This window comes from Balaenoptera ricei, chromosome 6, assembly GCF_028023285.1.
Source record: "Balaenoptera ricei isolate mBalRic1 chromosome 6, mBalRic1.hap2, whole genome shotgun sequence".
Classification (NCBI taxonomy): domain Eukaryota; kingdom Metazoa; phylum Chordata; class Mammalia; order Artiodactyla; family Balaenopteridae; genus Balaenoptera; species Balaenoptera ricei.
Window position 1 is genome coordinate 103,404,831 of NC_082644.1, and position 23,238 is coordinate 103,428,068.

Genomic DNA, 23,238 nt, shown 5'->3' on the forward strand with positions numbered 1-23,238 from the left:
CGGTGCGGAGGGAGCCCTCCTCATGAGGGTCTGCGGGGCCCCCAGGGCGACAGGGGACTGCCCACCCCTGCCCGCCGTGCGTCTCTGAGCCTTGAGCGCAGTCAGAAGAGGCAGGAGCCCCGCAGGCCGCGGGCCTGGCGCAGGTCGGCCGACAGGGAGCGGCTCATGAGCTTGGTGGTGGAGCGGACGCTCTCGGCAGCCTGGACCGCTCGGCTCAGGGCCTTGTTGAGCTCCTCCAGGTCCTCCAGGTCCAGCTGCATGGAGTGCCGGGGTCTCCTGGCCGGCCGACAGGAGACTGCGGGGGGCCACTCGGCAGCTGCTCGGGCCGAGGGGGCTGAGGTAGGTGCTGGAGGCGCGTAGTACCTGGGGAGAGAGGCAAGGGCGTTCACTGACCACGGAGAGGGCTGGGGGCTTCTCAGCCCCAGCTCGGCCCCCTACATTCTGAGTCTCAGTTTCTTCACCTCTAAAATGGGAAGAATAACCCCCACTGAGGGATGTGTTAGAGGGGTGAAGCAAGGTAAACGGGAGTGCCTGAACCAGAAGAGTCCTCAAAAAATGGTCCATTTCACCTACCCGTTCATTGAACAAATGCTTATGGAACATATATGTGCCAGCCAGTGGACTAGGGCCTGAGGTTACCATGGTGAATGAACAACACGGACCCAGCCCGCCACCTTCTTGGAGCTTCTAGTCTGAGAGCCTGGTCTCAGGGAGACCAGGATCACCCCAGGCTCTGGAGCAAACCCCCTTCATCAGAGAGGTAATGTATGGAGCCCTATTTGTCAGCTGTGGAGCGCTGGAGAAACGTGATAATAATAATTAGGATTCTGCAGGAGTGAGAGGGTCTGGCTCCACTCATCCCCCCCCCCCCCCCCCCCAGCCTGGTCCTGCAGGAATGTACGGTGTTGTTTAAAAGTTCTGGGGAAAACCGGCTGAGGAGCCATGAGCTGAAGCACAGATTTCTCCAAGAAGTGACTACTGCATTCCTCCAAGGATGCCAAGTTTAGGGTTCAAAGAAACCGATGCTGGGCAAGAAGAGGGTGTGGCACCTGTGTTGTAGAGTAAAGTGTGTAGGAAAGAGGGGGACAAAGAAGCATGTTGCCTAAATAGAGCAGGAATGGGTTTAGGAGAACTTGGCCAGAGACATTCACTGGTGTTTTGCTTGGCACGCTCTAAACTCTGGTCTTATTCCTGACCCTTCACTTTCTAATTTGCATTATTGCACAGTGTGAAAAAAGGCCTTTGCTAGGATCTGAACAGATGTCTCTCCAAACAAGATGTACAAATGGCCAACAAGCACATGAAAAGATGCTCAACATCATTAGCCAGCAGGGAAATGCAAATCAAAACTACATGAGATGCCACTTCACACACTCCCCACCCACTGGGTGTCCTCAGAGACACTCATTGCTAAAAGCAAAAAGATAGCAATGAGTGTCTGTGAGGATGTGGGGAGATCGGAACCCTCAAACACTGCTGGTGGGAATGTAAAATGGTGCCACTACGTCGGAAAGCAGTTTGACAGTTCCTCAGTTAAACACAGTGCCTAGCCCGGGGCTGGCATCCTCACCCTCAGGACCCATTTGCCAGGCTCTGAGATAAGTCCTTTACCAGCACTGTCTTGTTTATTCGGTAGGTACTTTTATGCTTATTTTACAGATGAGCAAAGTGAAGCTCGGAGAAGCTAAGTGATGCAGGAAGCTCCCCAAATCCTGGCCACCCGCACGACCGTGAACAAGCTACTTCATTTTCAAGGGGTCCGTTTCTCCATGGAAAACAGCCATATTTAGCTACCTCCCAGGGTAGATCCAATAGGAAAATTCAGGTTAAAAGCTCTGTATGCCCAGTGCTCTGTAAATGTCAGCTACTGAGGACTCCCCCAGAGTCAAAGAGCTGGAGGGAGCAGTACTGGATTTAAACCCAGAGCTAATTAGCTCCCAGGAGATGCTGATACGTATCATCTGAACTGAATGAATGGGCTTCTTGAATCCAGTTCCCTCCTTTAAGGACAGACTAGCTGGTGTAACTACTGGGTTCCCACACACCCCTGCCTTCTGATAATTCTGATGACCAGCTTGGCCTGAAAGTTACCCCAAACTGCCCCTAGGGCAGAAGCTACAAAACAGAACAAACAACAACCAAGAAACGCCCCCAAACCAAAAAACTGGCTAGAAAGCCTCTGGTGCAGAGGCTATAAGGTGGCTGGCCAGCAGGTGGCAGCACAGGCCCGTTCAGCTTTCTAAGGGCTTCCTGGCCTCAGCCACTGAGCATGCTCAGTCCTGCTGATGGGCAGCTGGAGAAACTTCAGGGTGGCATCAGCCACAATTCCAGTAGCATTAGAAGCACTGTGGTTACTGGCCACCTTCTATGTACTATGGGCTTGCTACGCATCAGTTCATTTAATCCTCACCACAACCCATTTCACAGAGGGAAAAACTGAGGCACAGGAGCAAAGTGACCTACCCCAGGTTATCTAGTTACTGCTGGCCTGGTCTGTCGGGCACTAAAGCTCAGGGTCTTTCCCCTTCCCCACGGCCTGGACACCAGCCTGGTTAGTTCTGCCCACAGGTCTGAGCCTGGAAGGATCTGGAATGGCCTCAGAAGTAGAGACCCATGGCTACCGTGGACACTCAGAGGTTTCTCCTGGGCCACCAAATTCCAGGCAAACCCTTTCCTGTCCAACGAATCAGAGGCCTGAGCATGCAGTATGGCCTCTCTTAACTGCTGGAGCGGAGGGTTCCTTGACGACCCACCCGGTCTCAGCTGAGAGGAAAGCAAGAAACCGCGCTGTAGGCAGGACTCCTCATGGAGCTGGATGGCGCCTGGGCCTCTGCTCCTGCCAAGCGCCAGCCCTGGTGGAAACTCTGCCCTCTTGCTGCTCACAGACACAGGCTTCTGACAACACACCACTGAAGAGGACCCCTGACCCAGTCATTTAACAGTGAGGGAAACTGAGGCATAGAACTAGCTGATGACAGTCAGGAGAAGAAGAAAGATCTCCTAATTCCAGGGTCCAGGCCTTTTTTTTCCTGCACAATACCGTCATGTTGAAGCCACCTTTCCTCATTTTTCCCTCTTACTAATGACAATATTAACAGCAGAAGCATTTGCTGTGATGACAAAAGCTGCTCTTTATTCAGCAAAGAGCATGTGCTAGCACTGCACTACGAACCCCACAAACAGCTCCTGGGGCTCTTGCCACCTGCCTCATTTAATCCTCATACAACTGTACGTGACTGAGACTCTGACCCCATTTAACAGACGGGGAAAGCGAGGCTCAGAGAGGAAGTAGCTTTACCAAGGCCACACCACTAATAAGCGGCAGACAGGATTCCAGTACAGCTCTGACTCTAAAACCTGGACCATTTCTGCCTCAACTGCTGTGCTTTTTATGTCTTGACTGATGGTACAACCAAATCCATGTAAAAAGTGATTGCTCCTCTGGCCGTGGACCTGACCAGTATGCCTCTAAACTGTCAAGGCCATCGGGAACAAGGAAAGTCTGAGAAACTGTCTCAGCCAGGAGGAGCCTGGGAGATGTGACAACTAAATGCATGTGGTAACTTGTGGGGCGGCGGGGGGGAATCCTGGAACAGAAAAAGGACTTCAGGTAAAAACTAAGAAACCTGAATGAACTATGGACTTTAGTTAATAACAATGTATTAATAATGGTTCACTAACTGCACTATACCATATCAAGGTGAGATGTTTATAACAGAAGAAACTGTGTTTGGGGGGTGGTATAGGAGAACTCTCTGTGTTATCTGTTCCATTTCTCTATAAATCTAAAACTGTTCTAAAAATAAAGCCTAGTTTTTGAAAAAGTATTACTTGCTCGCTGAGAAGTCCCATAAGGAGATGGAAGATGGTTAAGGTCCTAGGTCCCCCTGAGGCTGTAAGAGGTCAGGGCCCTCTGCCAGCCTCCTTCACTGCTGGGTCCCCAGGGCCAAGCACTCCCGCTGGTGCCCAGGGAGCATTCAGGGTTTGTTGAGTGACTACATGAGTGTTGGCGGGGGGGGGGAAACACAGGACTACTCAGTGCCCGAGTTCTCAGCTACCCAACTCAGGTCTGAATGCTAATTATTAAGCGATTCAAACAGAAAGGCTAGGAGGGTTGGAACGGAAGGTTCTTACACAGTGGCTGATGGATAAGGCATGAGGGGAACCGAGGAGACGTAGGCAAAGGCAGGAGGGGCTGGTGCTGAGGGCGCGGCAGCCAGATACCACAGTGCAGGAGGCGGCCCGGGTGGCGACCCTGCCCGCTTGCTCCTTTGTTTGGGGCTGGAGGTAGAAGATGCGTTTCTCCTGGTGGCAGCCATTTCTGGTGCTGTCGGGGAGGGACACCAGAGAGACACAGTTTCACCACTTGGGAAGATCTAACAGAGAACAGAGGGTCCTCCCAGCCCCACCAGCCCCATTAGAGCTGGACACGGGGCCGGCCATGCCGGGAGTGCCTCGCTTTGGGGAAGCCAACTCTCATCCAGTTTGCTCCATCCCAGACTGCGCAAGCTGCCACCCCGGCTAAATACCCCTCCCAGGGGCCCACACCGGAATCCAGGGGAGCTGGGGGAAGAGACGGAGCATCTGTCCCTACCAGAGCTGGCTGAGTCTGGGCCCTCCGCCTTGGAGGAGGACACAACTCGACCACACAGGGGACATCGCTGGGTCTCAGTGTGAGATGGTCCCAGTGGGTCCTTGGTGCCAGCATCACCTGGAAGAGGAGGCAGAGACGTCAGGAGAGGATTATGTCTAAGTCACTAGGCCCCCACAAGCCTACCGCAGCACTGAGCTTCCCTCAGGGACCACTGCATAGGAGACAAGCGGCCTCCACTGGGTGACAGCAATATTGATGGTAACCATGACATTGAGAGGCATCTCCTGAGCCAGGCCCTCTGCTCAGGGTCTTCATGCATTAGTTGATCAAATCCAACAAGCCACTGGTCTAGGTACCATCATCACTCCCCCATTTTACCGATGGGGAAACTGAGGCTCCAAAAGGTTGAATAATTTGCCAAGTCTCAGAGCTGGGAAGCAGTGGTCCTCCGTCTGATCTCAAGCCTGGTTCTCCCGACTGGAGCCCTTGTACCTATGGTCATCCTCCACAGTGACACAGGCCCATTCTCCAGGTGGGACCAGCCCACAACGGCCCCTGGGTACCAGGGCGAGTCAGTGGAGGCCTAGTGAGCAGGAGGAGAGTGGGCATCCTGGTTACTTCCTGTACAAAAGGATTACTTCCTGTACAAATCCTCAACACCACACCTGGGAGAATTCCAGGGTCCATCTGCTTCTCCTTCAGGCCTCAGCTCAGCATCACTCCCTCTGGGGAGTCCCACCACCCACCGGGCTGAGTTATGTGCTCCCTAGCCCCACCCTGTGCTCCCCCATCCCAGTTCTGACCATTCTGTTTTGTCTGCTTAGCTGAGAGTTTGTTAGGGGCAAGGCCCAGGGCCCAGTACGGGAAGGTGCTGAATAAATGAATGAGTGGTAGGCTTGTTGGGACTCTAGCAAAGGCGCAGCAATGTAGTGGTGAAGAGCCAGGGCTTTAGAGTCACAAAGACCTGGGTTCAAATCCTGCCTCTACCACTTGTAAGCTGTGTGCCCTTGGGCAAGTTACTTAACTTCTCTGAGCCTCAGTTTCTTCACTCATATAATGGACATAGTAATAAAATGTGCAAAACCTACTTCATAGGGTTGTGAGGATTACTGTTTGTACAACCCTTAGCATGTTGCCCTGTATATAGTAACGGCTTAATAAATGACAGCTCCATCATTATCATCATTATTGCTTGAAAGGGCCTCAGAGACCATCTCCAAACCTTTCATTATGGATGTGGAGCCTGAGGCTCAGAGATGTTAAGGAACTTGCCTAATGTCACATAGTGTGTCAGTGGCAGAACTGGGACTAGAACCTGGTGTCCGTATTCTCAGGCCACTTCTCTCCCCACTGCTCTTCCACTAAACTCTTGGGTTTGGGGGAAAGGGTGAGGAGTGGAGGGAGGACAGAGGGGAGATAAGACAATCAATGCTGCCAGCCCCCCTGCTGCTTGCACCCCTCCCCGCATCAGGACCTTCCGGAATCACGTTCATGGCTTCTCTATGTCAAGGTGAAGGAGAGTGGCATCAGGCAAAGCACCTGGAGGAATAGATGTGAGGGCAGGACTCCCTGGGAGGGCTAAAAAGACCAGAAAAAAAATCTCTTTCCCTTGTCTGTATCTTGACCCGCGCAGAGCTCAGGGTGGCCCATGTCTGGCCCAACTGCACCCCCAAGGCCAAAGGCAAGAAGCTGCAGCCTCATAGCCTTGGCCGCTTCTCCAGGTACCATCCCCTACCTGGATCCTCTGTCCTAGCGGGTCGGCAGTGGGGACAGGAGACTGGGCCAGTGCCTCTTGGGACAGTCTTGGGGGTCAGAACATGATACTCCTGGCCTGGGGAAGAAACCAGAACAGTCAGTGTCAGCGGGGCGTGGATGCAGAATTGGGGACGATTTAGAATAAGGATATCTCTCCTCTTCCTCCAAATGGTTTAACAGTCTCCCTCTCAATCTTTTTCTCATGCACACACACACACACGTGCACACACGTGATATATGTGCATAAATATGTAGCTATATAAGTGTGCATGTACGTATACACATTTACATAAAAACACATTTATTTGTCTGTTTATTGTAAGCTCCCTCCAGACTCCTGTTTCATCTCAGATCCTATTTAGGGACCAGCTGCCTAGTTCTTGATATACAGAAGCAACCAACAAACGCAGGCTCAGTCAGGATTGGAAAGCAGGCCAGGAAGACATGATAAGCAATGACAAAGTGTGATGCTACACCCCCATACCCCGGCTTGCTGGTTAGGATTAGAATGGCTTGGGCATGGAGTCAGTGGTGTTTTCTCTGTGCTCCAAGCAGCTGGAAAATAGGGATAGTCATACTGTGGGTTTCATAGGCTTGTTGGGAGGACTGAATGGGGTCATATCTGTGAGGTATCCTGCCCCGTGCCTGGCAGATGTCAAGTGCTCAAGGTTATCAGAAGGTTGGGTCTTGGGTCTGCACCCAGCCCTGCCATCCTCTGCCTCGTCCATCCCTGAGTCTCAAATAAGACCTTCAGAATATTGCCTGATTAATTACTTTTTCTGTCTCCTCTGCCGTGCAGGGTCCCCACTTTATACTCTGTGTGTGTTGCACTGGGGCCCCTGGACTCGCTGCTGCTTTCACTTCTAACCCTCGGCTTCTATCTGCTCTGTTGGGAGACATTGTATCTCATTTCCTGCCTTCTCTGCATCACTCAGCCTTCCGTATCTGAGGTTAACAGCCCTCCCTCCCAGTGAGGTATGGGTGAGAGCCACGTCTATAATTTACTTACTATAATTCACACATTTACTATAATTGCTTATTTGTTACTGGTCTTCTCTGCTATGCAGTCAGATTCATGAAAGTAGGAGCCGTATCCGTATTTGTTTTAATGTTAAGCACTCTGAAATCCTACTATGTGTCACCTCAAGCCTTACTATGTGCCGGGTACCCAGTCCGTGAGACACGGGGCCCCCTGGGGAATCAGAACCTTAAGGCAGTCCAGGAGGGATTCCGTGTTCACCTTGTCACCCAGGTCCTGTAAACATCAAGCTCTCCCTAAACCGCTTCATGAATGACCAACTGAACGGGCTTCCCCAGAACCAAGCATGAGCCCCGACAAAGGGGAGGTCTCAGAAACTGTTGGCTGAATGAATGAATAAACAAACGCACCCAGATTCAAAGAGACAATACTCCCTGATGTTTTTGTACCACACAACGCATAAAAAAATGATAGTATTTCAATGGCCCACTGGCTAAATGCAAGAGCCTTCTCAGGACAGAGACCACCCTGGGGACCATGCCCACCCAGCGCCCCCTCCTGGCCCACCTGTGTATTGGCCCCGGAAGGTGACCCTCTCTGGCCGACCGGTGCTACCCACTCCTCTCCTTCTATCCCGAGCTGCCTGTGGATTGTCCTCGGTGGTCTTGCCCCTCTCAGAGAACAGCCTGGGGGAGGTTGGCTCGGATTCGGAACCTGAGGTGGAAAGAGGGGCATCAGAGGGGGAGGGGGTGGGGGGGGTCACATAGTTTAGGGAGTGGGTAGATCACGAGTTCAGGCTCTGGGGCAGGCTTAGATTTTAAACCCAGCTCTGCCCCTTAGTAATCACAGCTGACACATCCGGATCCCTGACCTTGTGCTAAGTGCTTGGCGTGCTTCATGTCAAGTACCCTCACGGCAACCCCAGGAGCGGACGCTATTATCACTGCACTGTTAGCTGTCCATTTAACTGCGCAGGGCAGGTAAACAACCTGGCCAAGGCCACACAGCTAGAAAGGAGTGAGCTGGGGCCACCGATTCCAGAGCCATATTCCTTCAGGCAAGTCCCTTGTGCTTCCGGGCTTTGGTGTCCTGATATGCAGAACGTAGATAATACGACCCATCTTGCAGTGAAGATTAAGCAAGATGATACACATACACAAAGCCCTTACGGAAACCGCAGCTCATAGTACGTGCAGAGCATACTGTTGCTGTCATTAGAAGTACATGGTATTTCAGAGCACTACAACTACCTAAAAAAGACACCCGAAACCTTCTCCAAGTTTCCTCTAGGGCTGTTGCTGTGGTCCCTGACCACTTAGCCAGCATGCCCAGACTGTGGCCTCCAAAAATCAGTCCAGGCGGGTGGTCACTTACTCAGGGACAATCGACGCACCTCCCGAGGCACCAAGGAGGACCTGGCTTGCCTCCTTCCTGCGGGGACTGCTTGCTCTGCACCCCCAGGCTCACCAGACGATCTCTCTGTGGATTTACTAGCAAAAGGGAGAGAGAGAGAGATGATGTCACTGGATGAGGTTTCATGCAGCCTTTAAAGATGATCAGTGAGAAGCCCAACCCAGAGAAACGCTTATAACATAAGGAAAGAGGAGAATACGAAAGTCAAAACCAAAGACTCTGGAGTCAGACTCATAGAAAATGGCTCTGAGCCTCTCTGCCCCTCAGTTTCCTCATCTGTCAAACGGGGATAATAGGAGCAATGACTTCAGAGGGTGGTTGGAAGGACTGATGATACAACGTCCATTAAAAAACGTTAACGTAGTGCCCTCCAATAGAAATACTCGGAAGTTAGTTAGTTGAAGATGATTTTATAAGTCACCATAAGTGAATAGCTGCTGAGTGAGTGGGTGAGAGGGTGAGCGTCCTGAAAATGTTCTAGCTCTTCACTTGGGTGGTGAGTTCAGGGATATTCACTGTATCGTGCTTTATTATTAACACATATGTTTAATATATTCTTCTATGTATCAAATATCACATGGTAAAAAAAAAAATGTAAGAGTGAATGAATGAGTGAATAAGCGAGAGAGGGGTGTGGCTGTGCCTGAGTCCACATGTCTGGGGAGAGCCAGAGGTCGGCCAACTCTACCTTCTGCAGCTCCCACCAGGGCACAAGGGCGGGAGTTTGGGGTTCACCCACCTGCCATAATGGGAGCCCCAAGTGGCTGAGGAATCAGCTGGCTGGTCCCGGGCCCGGGCCCGGGCGGGGTGGTCGAAGTTGGACGCTGGGCGCTTCGGGCTGCCCTGGGGGTGCTGGTGCAGGCTGTCCTCCAGCCGGAGACGGAGCCGGGATACCTCTTCTTGCAGCTCACGGATAGCCTGGCTGGGGTCGGGGGGTGGGACAGGAGAAAGAACAGATGCACAGTGAACATAGCTGCAGCCGCCGCCAGAGTGCTGCCTGGATGTCGGGTCTTTGTCCTTTTCCAGCAGGCACCGTCCAACTCTGCTGTCAGTGGATTCTCGAACTGCCCCGTGTGTCCGCTTTTCTTGCTACATATCGTGACACCCCTCTGAGTTCATGTCCCTCCCTGCACATTTGGTGAGCAAAGCAGAACCTTCTTTGAGGTTTACCCAACCTAGCATGCAGGGCCTCTGAGTAACTATTCTGAAACACAGGTGACAAATTCTCAAGATAGAGATGAGGATGCAGAGTAGAGAGGGCATTGTCTCAAGGTGCACGTTAAAATTTCAATTCTGACCTGCCTCAGCCCCCGGGCTGCCCTCCCCTTCCCCGACCTCAGTCTGTAGAAACCCTAACTATCTGTCCAGGCCTGGTTCCTTCCCGCCCTTGCTCAGCACTCCCTCCTGGGTTCCCCCAAATATTTCCTACGTTGTTCAAGCCCAGCTCCCTGCTCCTGGAGGAAGATGCTTGTTTATCTGTCTCCCCAACCAGACAGTGAGCCCCTGGCAGGCAAGGAGCGGGCTTGCCCATCTCACAACCCCTGAGGCCTCATAGATGCTCAGAGAATGTCACTGAGCTGGCCTCCAGGCTCCAAGAGGGAGCAGAGTAAAGGTGTGTGTGTGGAGAAGGGACAAAGAGACACACGGTGCTTCCCATCACCAACTGAACGTGAGCAGGCTGGAAGCTGCAGGGGTGCCACATGCAAGGCTGCTGTCATCCTGGGGAAGCCCCCAAACACAGCCCAACCTGTGACTGGCGAGGTATCTCATGAGCCGCTAGCATCTTGGGAGTAAATCCTGTTTGCATTTCTCCCCGATCGGTCCCTGAATCTCTAGGGTCTCATTCTGAGGGTGTCGCTGGCACTGCAGCAGCCAATTCCACCCAGACACTGCTACACACAAACCCCCCTGCACACGGGGCATCAGGGTCCGGGCTGGGCACGGCCGTCCTCCAGGCTGATGCAGGCTCTACGTCTACTATTCGGAACAGCTTCCGGGGTGAGGGCTCCCCTCAGGGTTAGTTCTTGCCTGGTGGCCCCTGGACTCTTGGGCGAGTGTCTCCTGGTGCCACCTTCAGCAGACATCAGCTCTCAGATGGGTGCACGGAGGAGGCGGGAGACCTCTCTCTGGCTATGGCCTGGCGCTGTGTGCGTCTAAGGGCAGTTGGTTCCCCTGGCAATTCCCAGGGCAACGCTTGTTGGGGTTTCCAAGGCAAACCATGAGGGTGGCGGCTGCAGGAGAGTGATAACTCCGGTCACCAGTTAACCCCTGAAAGGCAGGGCTGAGGCCCCGTGCTGGGTGCAGGACTGGGGCGGCTCTGGCTCCCTGTCCAGGCCAAAGGCCGCTGAACGAGAGCCTGGGGTTTGGAATACCCCCTTAGGCGTCACTTGTCCTCTCTGGCTTGTTTCTATCAGGATCTCGGTCTTCCTGACCTAATCCTTTAGTGACTGAGTGCCAGCTGGCACTTAAAAGTCATCTTTCCCTGCAATTTTACTCCCCCTTCCTAGGTTCCCCACCTCCGCATCAGCATCCAACTGGTTGGCCAGCCAACAATCTGAGTCATTCTAAACCTTTCTCTTTCCCTGAACACCCCAAAAGTTAACCAACTCCCAAGTCCTGTGGGCGCAATGGCTAATTATCTCTTTTCAAATGCACCTCCCTTCCCTCCCCGCTGGCCCCATAACCTCTCTCTTGGGTGCGGCAGCCTTCTCAGCAATCCCCTGGCCTCTATTCTCACCCTCACAGTGGTCAGAGAATTCTTCCTAAACCGTAAACCCAACCACACCTCTCCCTGGCTTAAAGCCTCCCTCATTGTCCTTAGATGAGACTTTCTACATTCATGAATATTCAGTGAGCACCTTTTCTGAGCAGAGCCATCATCCAAACTTCTAACCAAGTGTGTTTGAGGCCCTCTGAGATCTCCCCCAGGTCTCCCTGTCTTCCTCTCTGCTTCTGTTGTTTAACACCCCACCTCATACTTGAGGATCTGGCTATAGTAAGCATTTGGTGCCTAAACGGTGGCAGGCACTCTCTCACCTCTAGGCCTTTGTACATGTTGTTCCCTCTGCTGGGATATTCTGCCCTCTCTCTTCCTTCCAGTCTCAGCTGAGATACCACTTCCTCCAGGAAGCCCTCCCTGAAGCCTCTGACTGGGGTAGATGCCCCTTCTCTGTGCTCCCACAGTCCTTCAGCCCTGTGCCATCACACTGGGGGTGCAACCACCTGCTTCTTGGTCCATCCTACAAGATGGTGAGCCTTACGAGCTCAAGGACTGTCTTGCCCACTATTGTATTCCCAGGGGCTGGCATACTGTAGGTAAATAAGCCTCTCATTCCCTTGCAGATATCAGAGGAGACTGCAGGAGTGAACTTACTAAACTCAGGCCTGGAAGCCAACACCCCAACCCAACAAAGGCCTGTGATTGATTATTGGCCAAAAGCTACTCAGAAGAGAAGTAAGAGGACTGACTAACCTCTTTTCCCATTTCTGTTTAACGAAGCGAGGAGAAAACTTTCTCAGTAGAAAAACTGCACTTGGATTAAAAAGAAAAAATTGAAAAAACTGTCCCTTCTCATTTCATACAATGAATGCGTAAACTGCAGAAAACACACCCCTGGGAAGTGCAGACCTGTCTTGGAAGGGAAATGTTGGGAGACAGGCAGAGGGGTCTTAGCACCAGCAAGGTGAACCTCTAGGTCATCTCCCACCGGCTGGAGAAGTGTCCTCGGAATCTAGATCAATGACGTCCCACAGGAGCAGCCCTGAGCTGGGAGGCAGGATGCCTGGGTCCGTCTGGCCTCAGCACAGCCGCCACTGGATGGAGACCCTAGAAAGCCCGTGCTTCCCGTGGGCACCACCCTCCTGTCTCTATGATGAGCTTGAATCCGCGGCGCCCAAGTATGCAACTTACTCTCGCCCCGTCCTGGTGCGGAGGAAGGTGGAGGTGGTCTCTGCGGGCCCATGGGGTGGAGCGGCTGCTGCAGGGGCCAGGGTCGGGGGTGGGCTGATTGTCGCGCCGTGGGGGAGCTGCTCAGAAAGCTGCTTTCGCCCCTTGAACTCTGAGCCAGGGACCACTAGGGAGGCAGAAAGGGGCCAGAGTGAGTTCACACAGAGAGGACCCTTGAAGTGAGAACCTGTGCAGGTGGAAGGGTGGTGGGGGTGACGAGATGGGGCCCGGCTGAGGTCACGAATGAAGCTCCTCTTGAGGTCGATGACCCTCAAAACAGGAAGAAGGTGTGGTTTTTGCTGGGAGCAAAGCGGGCCTGCAGAGCTGTTTATAACTAGATTTCCCTCCGCCATCCACCATTTTGGCATCAGATCCAAGTCTCCAGGGCCTTCCCCCTGCAAAGAGCCCCCTGCTCCTCCACGAGGGCCCCCAGACCCTGTGCATCACCAGGTTGCTCTGGGACTGCCTTCGGAGCCTCCACCTCCCTCTGAAATTAGTCACACCTTTGCCTGTGTGCACGTTTCTTGGGGGAGCATTCAAAACTTTAACTAGCCTCTCAAAGGGATGGGTGACCAGAGGTTACAAACCACTCATCTGGCCCACGCATTAAAACAATGAGCCCTTGGAAGACTAATCAGCAATATATAAAGGAACAAACTATTGATTCATGGAACAATCTAGATGAATCTCCAGAAAAGTATGCTGAGTGAAAAAGAAGCCAATCCCAAAAGGCTACATATTATACGATTCCATTTCTATAACATTCTTGAAATGACAAAATTACAGAAATGGAGAACAGATTAGTGGTTACCAGGAGTTAAGGAGGGGGTGATTGTGTCTATAAAAGGGCAACATGAGGGACCCTGAGACGGTGGAAATGTTCCGTGTCTTGACTGAATCCATGTCAATATCTGGTTGTGACATTGCTCTATGGTTTTGCAAGATATTATTATTGGGAAAAACTGGGGGAAGGATCTCTGTGTATTATTTCCTACAACTGCATGTGACTCTTTAATTAATTAAACTTTTAACTAAAGTTTAATTTAAAAATTTTAAATGGTGAACCTTAAGAGGCAAAGCTAATCTGAGAACAGTGGTTACCTTTGGGAGGTGTGGGAGTGACTGGGGAGGGCTTGAGGGGGGTCTGGGCTTCTAATCGTGTTGAGTTTCTTGGTCTGTGGTCACTTCGGGAAAATTCATCAATTTATATTCTTTCCTGTATGTTTTATTTCAATAAAAAGTTCACATGCATTTTTTAAAGGTAAAAAATGAAATCACGGATTTTATAGACACAGTGTTCATGACACGGTGTTTAGTGAAAAAAAGGAGGTTATTGGGACTTCCCTGGTGGTCCAGTGGTAAAGAATCCACCTTCCAGTGCAGGGACGTGGGTTCGAGCCCTGGTCGGGGAACTAAGATCCCACATGCCACAGGGCAACTAAGCCTGCGCGCCACAACTACTGAGTTCGTGCGCCTCAATGAGACAGCCCGCATGCCGCCAACTACAGAGCTCACGCGCTCTGGAGCCCGCGTGCCACAACTAGAGAGAGAAAACCCGCATGTCACAACTAGAGAGAAGCCTACGCCGCAACGAAGACGCTGTGTGCTGCAACTAAGATCCGATGCAGCCAAAAACAAACAAAAAAAAAGGAGGTTATTAAATATTCATGTATAATATCCCATTTCCGTTTTAAGTATTTGTAAATAAACACACACACATTGACAAAGAAAACAGCTCACAGGTTCTACACCAAAATGTCAGCAGTGATGGTTTTTAGCTTATTATTTTTTCTTTTGTTCCCTTTTGTCCATCTTACCAGCAATTTCAAATTTTCCTACAATGAACCTGTATGATATTTTGCATCTAAAGGGTAATGCAACTTTTCTTATTGATTTGATTTTTTTAACCCATGCAATCCAGCCACCCCCAGGTTCTGGCCAACCCAGATGTATCCACTCACCCATCTCAGCCGCCAGTGCCCGCTCCAGGCAGAAGCTGGGTGCCCTCTGCCCGAGAGGACTGTCCTGGCCAGGTGGGGGCCTCTGGGCTCGGCTCCTGGGTATGATGGGCTCAGAGGCTCTTCTGGGTACCGGAAGACCCCTGGTCTGGCGGTGGGAGGTTGCATCTCGGGGCACAGACGGAGTGAAAGACTGGGCTAATGTCCCTCGGGTGCTGGGAGACCATGGAGGGAGAGACACGTTGAGGTCACACAGAAGGAGGCCACAGCCGCCGAGACCCTCCACATGCTAAACCATGAACTCCTGACCTTTGGGACTTGGCACCCCTGGCAGTACAGTATTTCTGAGGATGCACCCCCATTATACGTGCATTTTCTTTATAAACCGCAGAACTGTACATCTGCCTACTCACACAAAATTATAAAGCTCAACTTAGTTTTTAGATAATATACAAAGAAATAAAATTTGTAATCCTTCCTTCCCAGGCAGCCCTGGGTAGCCCGAGGGGCCTGCATCCAGCTTTGGAGACTATCACTCTATCTGGTGGCTCTGTCATGTCACCCTCCCTACAGACCTTATCCATTCACCATTTCATCATCCATTTGCTCAACAAATATTTATTTCCCAGTCTGTCGATGATTGGCGGAGTGACACTGGGCAAGTCACTTTCCCTTTCTGAACCTTAGTTCCCCTCTATCAATAAGATGGGGGAAATGAACCATCCTTGGGGGGATGAAGTGTGGGCTCTGAGAACGCCCAGGCCATCTGTCCCTGTTCTGAGCTCACAGGCACTTTGATTCTCAGGCTATCTCAGGTGTATGACACTGATGGGGTCCCCAGGATACCTGATCTGGCAGAGCCGGTGCTCTGGGGTCTGAGTGAGGGGCGACACTCTGCTGGTTTCTGAGCCCACAAAGCCACTGTCTGTCTCGGGGGATGCCATCCAGGGCTCCTGAAAGAAACAGTGTCCCTTTAAATCTGAGAAATGTGCTTGAGGCACACTGGGAAACCCTTCCCAAGTCCTGGCCTGGGCCTTACATTCCAGAGGCTCACAGACAGGGAGGCTGGCCCAGCTCCCAACAGCCGGGCGCAGGGTGTGAGGGTCCTGCAGCACGAGCACCCAGCCAACCTCAGGGACTCCGCGCCCCGAGAAGACGCTGAGCAAGTCCCGCTTCCCTGAGGAGTGGGAGCCAGGGCCCTTGGGAGAGATACTGAGAGATATCCTGAGTTGAGAATAGAAAGAGGAGGAGAAACGTCCCGTGGCGGGAATGGGATTCTCATGTCCACACGGCTTCCGGGCTGGGCCTGGAACACCATGGTCCTACCTGACTGCAGAAATGCCCGGGCCTGATGAATTGGGAAAATAAACTTGATCAAATATGCACACCTCCGACACACTGCATCTAATGCAAGGTGCAAAGATGGCCAACAGAGAGACACGGGTGCCTGCCCTCAATGAGTTCATGGTCGAGTACAGACTCCTTACCATGGGCTCATTAGGACTACAGGGGTGTGTGTGTGTGTGTGTGTGTGTGTGTGTGAGTGAGTGTGTACACATGCATACGTATGTGTTTTTCTATGGGAGGATCCATCACATAAGTCACATTTCCACAGTGATTTGTGATTCCTGCAAATCACAAGCTCTCAGAGGAGAAAGAGGAGCTCCTGGCAGAGGGACGGGGGTGTGGGGAGCTACGGCATAAGCCCTGAATGTTGGGCAGGATTGTGAGTGGCAGGGGCGGAAGCAGCAGGCATTCTGAGCAAAGGCCTGGAGGCAGGAGGCTCCAGGAGATGCCGGGAATGGCCCTGAGGCTCTGAGCCCATGCCCCGTGCAGACGCATACCTCCAGGTGGGGCCCGCCAGCTTGGCACAGAGACTTCGGTGGAAGGCGCTCAGAGATGCCACTTCCCTCTAGGCTGGTCAGACTGCTCTGGTGGGACTCCGCAGACTTGGTGCCCTGAGTGCGGGGGGGCCTGCTTGGGCCTGAAGGAGCTGCCTCAGCTTTGTCCAGGCCCTGCAGGTGCCTGTCTCTGGCCACGGATGCGTGGAAGTCTGCTGGCTTCACAGATGCCATCTGCTCCACGGTTTCCCTGGCAGGGAAGGAGAGGCACACTGGCCCTGAGCCCTGGCATGGGCTGGGCAGCCCTGTCCCGGTAGCCACACAGTCTAGGGCACAAGCTCTGGAGTCAGGAACCCCTGTGTGCCCACCCTGGTTCTGCCACCCTCTCACTGTGTGACCTTGGGCAAGGCACCTCCCCTCTCTGAACCTCAGTTTTCTCAACTGTAAAATGGGGATGCCTACAAAACCCACCCTATACACTGCAGCAGAAATAGTGTGGAAAGAGATGCGCTAAAGCATCCTTTCCCAGGCTTCTGGAATTGCCTTCCATCTTCGCTCTTCCAGCCATTTCCATCAACCTCAATCTACTCAAAAAGACTTTATGTCACTGTTATAAACAGAAGACCAGTATTTCGTGTTACAAATAGAAACTAACTTTGCAAATAAATATAAGAAACATGAAAACAATATTATCATAGTCTAGATAGATCCTGTTGCCTAGTAAAGGCTCTGGGCCTGAGGCCTGCTTGTTTTCTCTCTCTCTTTCTCTCTTTTTAAAGGAAGATCAAGGGCTTCCCTGGTGGCGCAGTGGTTAAGAATCCGCCTGCCAATGCAGGGGACACGGGTTCGAGCCCTGGTCTGGGAGGATCCCACATGCCGCGGAGCAACTGGGCCCCTGAGCCACAACTACTGAGCCTGCGCGTCTGGAGCCTGTGCTCCGCAACAAGAGAGGCCGCGATAGTGAGAGGCCCGCGCACCGCGATGAAGAGTGGCCCCCGCTTGCCGCAACTGGAGAAAGCCCTCGCACAGAAACGAAGACCCGACACAGCCATAAATAAATAAATAAATAAATAAATAAATAAATAAATAAATAAACCCAAAGTTAAAAAAAAAAAAAATTTATAAAGGAAGATCAAGAGAGGCACTGAAGACATAATAGCCCTGAGATTTCTCCTTGATGTACATGGAATGTCTGAGACTGAGAAGGAGAGTAATGTTATTTAATGCTGCATCTGTCCTACCAGAAACCTCGTCCCACAACACCCCAAACCATTTCAAATGCTATCAATGGTATATGTTGCACGTTTTAGAGAGACACTGAGCTACAGGTCAGGAAGGCCATTTCTAAACTGTAAGGGGCTGTCTAGCTCACTATGACAATTTCCACCCCTGCGGTTTCTGAGCTGGTGTGGGACAAGCGGGGAAGGCTCACTGACATACTCGAGGGGGCCCCCGTGACTTCTCTCAGCCTGTGCTGGGGGCTGTCTGGTGGGGAGCCTGGTGGCCGCCGCTTTTCCTGGAGCTGAAGCCGGCCCCTCAACTTCCAGGGTGTGGCCCTGCCCCTTCCCCTCCTCCTCCTCCAGCCTCAGGGCTTCTGGGAGAGACTTCACACTGAGGTACCTGCAGAAGAACACAGAGGAGAGTGACTTCTGCCCAGCAGGGCCAGCAAGATCCCACCACTAGGCCCACCACCCTGGCCTCACTGCTGGTGGGCACTCACCGCTCTAGGAGGCCGTGGAAATCCTGCTCCACCTGCAGCTCCTTGTGCCTGAGCAGGGTCGGGAGGCCCAGCGGCCTGTCCTCTACTTCATTGCCGGTAGCGCTCAGATCCAAGTTCACGTGCAATGGGTGGGGGCCAATGTTGATGGCGTCGAGCTGGGGCCAGAAAGGAGGAGGGGCAGAGATTCAGCAGACACCTAAGACCACTTTTTAAGGACCCACCTTATGCCAGGCTCATGCTGGGTGCCAAAGAGTAAGAAATAGGTTAGGTTCACTAACCTATCATCATCCTTTCATGTGTGCAAAAGTAGGGACTGGATCATGTGATCTTTGATACTGACTGCCATTGATTGAGCCCCTGCTACGTGCCAGGCACTGTACAGACATCACTTCACAACAATCCCACCAGTACCTAGGTTATTACAACCCATTTTACAGACAGGTAACTGAGGCTCAAATGATTTGCCTAAAGTCACACAGAAGTGAGGGACAGAGCCTAGATTTGAACCCAGATTTCCATTCCAACATGGACACCCAGACCCTCAAAACACCATCACCATGGGAGCAGGGGAGCCCCTCAAGATGATGCACTCGAGATGATTGTCTCTCACGGGGTTGTGACGTGGGCTAGAGAGAATTCTACAAAGCCCCTTCCATGTACAGCCCTTCTCTAGTGTCGCCACCTCTGTGAATAGTCCCCAAATCCACCCAGGACTAAAAGCTAGAAGCCTGGAGGTCATCGTTTGCTCCTTTCCTCTCATCACCAATCCAAGTCCAGTCAAATGTACCTTCTAAACCTCTCTCAAGTCCATGCACGTCTCTCCATCTGCCCTGCCACCTCCCCACTTCTGACCTACCTGCAAATCCTCTGGTATCTTCTCCTGCTGAAAAACCCAGCAGAGTTTAAGACCATCCCCTTGATGTGACCCACACACCTACATTCTGAGGCCCCTGCCTGCCTCCCCAGCCTCCTCCCCTTCCCTGCCTGTCTCCCCTGCCTCTTAGACAATTGCCCCCCTCAGGGTCCATACTCTAACCACAGGGCCTTTGCACAGGCTGTTTTTCCTGCCAGATGGCTTTTCTGCACTTAGTAATTCCTACTCACCCTCAGATCTCATTTAAACATTACTTCCTCAAGGAAAGTTTCTCTGACCCCCTAAACTCAGATATGTTACCCTGTTATCTACTCTCGTAGAACCTCATAATTCTCCTTCAGAGCACTGATCAAAATTATAGTTAAGTAACTGGGTAACTAGTTCAACTAGACAGAAAACTCCATGAGGGTACAGGCCACCTATTATTTCAGTTGTTTTCTACTGAATTCCCACCATGTGTCATGAGTCTTGGCATATAGTACAAACTTCTCAGATATGTCATGAAGAAGTTAATGAATGGAGAAAACAGTGAATGAAGGAACAGTCCAATACGGTTGGGCAAAGAGGTACCTCAGGGCAGAGGGTCTGGATGGCTGGCGTGGGGGCTTGTTCCAAAGGAGAGGGCAGGCCCGTTGGCTGGTGGGGGGAGGGCATGGCTGGGGAGCTGTCCAGAGCCGAGTCTGACCCGGCTGGCTCAGGCTCCTGCTGGCTCTGGTCTATGTGGCCCTTCAGCTCATCCAGGCGAACTCCCAGCTGGAATATCTCTGCCTCCAGCTCCCTGGAACGAGGAAACATCAGGCAGGTCTGGGAGGCTGTGCTTCAGAGCAGAGGCCCCAGAGGTGCCCATGGAGAGTGCATCTGACATCATAATTTAGATTATGTGGAGAGCAAAATCAACAAGGTGAAAGTGGACACCACTGGGAATAAGGAGGCCTCAGCCTGAGTCCCCTTCTGCCTCCATCTGGCTGCAGGAGCTTGAGGAAATCCCTTCCCCCTCTGGCCTCAGTTTCCCCATTGTCCAATGAGGGGCTTTAACTCTTATCTCCAAGGTCACTTCTCATTGAAGGGAGTTCAAAAAGGACACAAATCTCAGCCTTCAAGTATCCCCCATCTGGACATGTTGTTAATTGGGATAGGATTTCTCCCTGTTCCCCTAGTGTGTGAATTGTGAGGACAAACTGTCCCCCTGCTGGTGGGAACCCAGGGCCTGACCCATCTGTCCTTGGAGGCCTCTCTCCCCAGCATGTACCTGCCGGGATCAAATCTCCCGGGCGTCCCCGTGGAGCCGGCAAGCTGCTGGGCCACGTGCTGCTCCCTGCAGGCCTTCAGATACTCCTCCTCCAGGGCTGCGTGGGCAGCCTTTAGCTGCTGGAAGACCTGAAACCAGACAGGCCAGGAAGACTTGAGTGCCCAGCCCCCGTGGGCTCCATCCTTGCAGACACAGTGGACGAGACAGCTCTTTGGGGGAGCGGAGGGGCATGGGACTCTGGGACTGTGGAGGCCTCCGGGCCCCGGAATATCTGGAAGGCTGGGGTTGGTACCCTCTGGAGCCTGCTCGCTCTGGTCACTCTCCCTGCCATCAGATTGGTATGGCAGAGGCACGGCTTAGAGCACTGGCACCAGCCCCAGAGGGTACCAGTCCTTCCTGGGTAGACCTACAAGAACCCAATGTTCCATGATGGTCATAGCGCCAAATATGCTATCACTATATCCCCATAAGGACCTAGTACTTGAGAGACCTTAGATCCTCATCCTCGATTCTCAAAACAGTAGATTTTGGAACATTAGTCATTCTTTTCCCAAATCCTTATAGACTATCACAACAGATGGTATTATCATCACCATCATACTGTTGAGAATGATAACCAACATTTATGGAGCATTGAGGCTCTGTCTAAAGCCCTTTGCATTATTCATTTAATCCTCAACATAACCCTAATGAGAGGGGTAATTTATCATCTTCATTTAAACAGGATGAAACTACAGCACAGAGAGATTACTTAAGTCAGTGAAGGTCACACAGTGAGTGAGCAAGTTGTAGAGTCGGGATATGAACCCAGGCCCTCTAGCTCCAGAGCTCATGGTCCCAACGATTATGCTAGGTCCCCACAGTAAACATGACAGTAGCTAACTCATGGGAGGTTAAAACTATGGGAGGTGGGCTCATTATCCCTGGCTTTTTATCATCCTCATCTCACTCATCCTATGCTGACGATAGACTGAGGCCAAGGACAACCTACAGTCTAGCCCCCAGTCAAGCTTTATCTTCCAACAGCTCTCAATCTCCCTGCATATGGGGGAATCAGGAGATGGGGGAAGAAAAAGAATGGTTTTGATTTTCAAGGTCCTTGATCATTCACTCAGTGAGATAATACAATCCATATCACATTTTGTAATCGGAGAATGTGTGTAACATCTATATAATAACATAATACTTAGTAACATAATATTAACAGTAAAAACTATCAAACCAAATGTGTTGCATTTGCCCTGCTCACCCTCCCTCAGCTCCTCTCCCCACCCTGCTCTGCGCCTTGAGCATCAGCTGGGCTCCTGACCTGCTGGTTTCCCTTGGGGCCTGTCTAGGGGAAGCATCTATTAGAGGTCACAGGATGGGAGGAAAGAGACTTGGGAGGGAACTGCTCCGGGCAGGTGCTAGTCCCTGGGCTTCCCTGTCCCTGGCCGGGCTCCCTGAGGCTGCTGCCCACACCCCAGCTAATAGTCCCTTCACTGATCCCTAAACCCGCAGCTCTGAGAGCTCCATCTGTTCCTTCTTGGGACCCTGGCTGATGCATCAGAAATCTAAATTTTATATATGACCACAGTTATCTAGAAATACCAGAGCCCGGAAGGAAATAAGCCAATAATGGTTGGATTAGGGGTTTCTTTCCCCCCAGTTTTCAAATTTTAGCAACTACTTTTATAATAAGGAAAATTATAAAAAGAAAAGGCCTTTTCCTGGTTGCCGACAGGCAATATAATCCGTGGGAAGCTGTGCAGGGCAACGATTAAGACCCTGGACTTGAGAATCAGACAGGCCTGGGTCTGGGCTGTGCCGTCTACTGGCTGTGTGGCCTTCCAGCTGCCCCTCTGGGCTTCAGTTCATCCCAGTTAAATGGGGGTGATGACTGTAACTGCCTTGCCGGGTTTTTATGATGATAAAATGAAATAATGTACATCAAGGGCTTACCACAGTGCCTGGCACACCAGCATCTTTGCTTAATAAATGGTGACTATTGTGATATAATGATCATTATCATGGAAAGCTAATCAGGGGCTGTTTGTTCTAAAAGGAGACACAATGTCTGGGATTCTCTGGTCTGTCTTGCAGCAAACGAGGCTTCAGAGCCTGTGCCATGGGAGACAGAGCAGCTGTCTGGCAGCTCCAAGGGCATCTCTTGAAGTGGGCAGTACCTTGAGTTGGTCCTGGGGTGTCAGCTGTCCTGCTTGCAGCAGTTCTACAAAGGACTCCACCTGGGAATTGGAAAGGGAAGGAAACACGCTCCATTAATCCAGACTCAGAAGGTGAGTCCTACAGACTCCCACACTTAGCCACAGTCACACTTTGGTGCGGAGAGCTGGGCCCTGCCTTGGGATGTGGGTTTTCTGACAAGCACGGAGAGGCGTGTGCCAGAAAAGCTCCACCACTGGCCTTGGCCATGGCAGCCTTGGGAAAAATCAAAGTGGAACCTCCAGGAATTTATCGACAGCAAAGCGCACTTACTCCTGTGCATGAAACCTACAGCAGCATGGTGGGCGTGGGGCAACAGGAAACAGTCTGAATGCCTATCTGTGGCACGGTATGCAGCCATCCAGGAGATGAAGGCACATGTGTGTGTTCTCATGTGTAAATGCCTCCAAGACCTACTTTTCAGCATCAAATCAAGGTACAGGACAGTGCTTATGGTAGGCTACCATCTGTATAAGATACGGAGAGAACAAAGAAGGAAAAATACAAACACAGTTGCTTATGTATTATAAACTATCTCTAGAAGGTATATTATAAACTATCTCTAGAAGGATGCAAGAGACTAAAATATTAATTGCTTCTAGGGAGGAGAACTGGGTGGTGGGCGGGTACAAAGATGGGAGGAAGGTTTTCTACTATATGTATCCTCTGAACTTGGAACAAAGTGAACTTATTGCCTACCCAGAAAT

The 23,238-nt window shown here is 51.6% G+C and overlaps 1 protein-coding gene across 3 annotated transcripts in view; it reads right to left on the bottom strand.

Annotated features, from left to right (window-relative positions):
- Positions 1-23,238, bottom strand: part of AKNA (AT-hook transcription factor) — a 42,462-nt gene continuing 19,224 nt past the window's right edge. Inside the window, exons 7-22 of one of the 3 annotated variants that reach the window (XM_059925438.1) lie at positions 22,495-22,554; positions 20,330-20,457; positions 19,651-19,858; positions 18,207-18,361; positions 17,927-18,106; positions 16,490-16,736; positions 15,492-15,598; positions 14,649-14,860; positions 12,652-12,814; positions 9,481-9,663; positions 8,703-8,818; positions 7,896-8,042; positions 6,330-6,425; positions 4,595-4,711; positions 4,135-4,327; positions 1-363 (exon numbers count right to left, since the gene is read on the bottom strand). In XM_059925438.1, the coding sequence (XP_059781421.1) occupies positions 102-363; positions 4,135-4,327; positions 4,595-4,711; positions 6,330-6,425; positions 7,896-8,042; positions 8,703-8,818; positions 9,481-9,663; positions 12,652-12,814; positions 14,649-14,860; positions 15,492-15,598; positions 16,490-16,736; positions 17,927-18,106; positions 18,207-18,361; positions 19,651-19,858; positions 20,330-20,457; positions 22,495-22,554 (2,574 nt within the window). In that variant the 3' untranslated portion in view covers positions 1-101. Of the gene's footprint in view, positions 364-4,134; positions 4,328-4,594; positions 4,712-6,329; positions 6,426-7,895; positions 8,043-8,702; positions 8,819-9,480; positions 9,664-12,651; positions 12,815-14,648; positions 14,861-15,491; positions 15,599-16,489; positions 16,737-17,926; positions 18,107-18,206; positions 18,362-19,650; positions 19,859-20,329; positions 20,458-22,494; positions 22,555-23,238 lie in introns of those variants that run through there. The other 2 variants (XM_059925439.1, XR_009503758.1) reach the window with 2 other exon arrangements.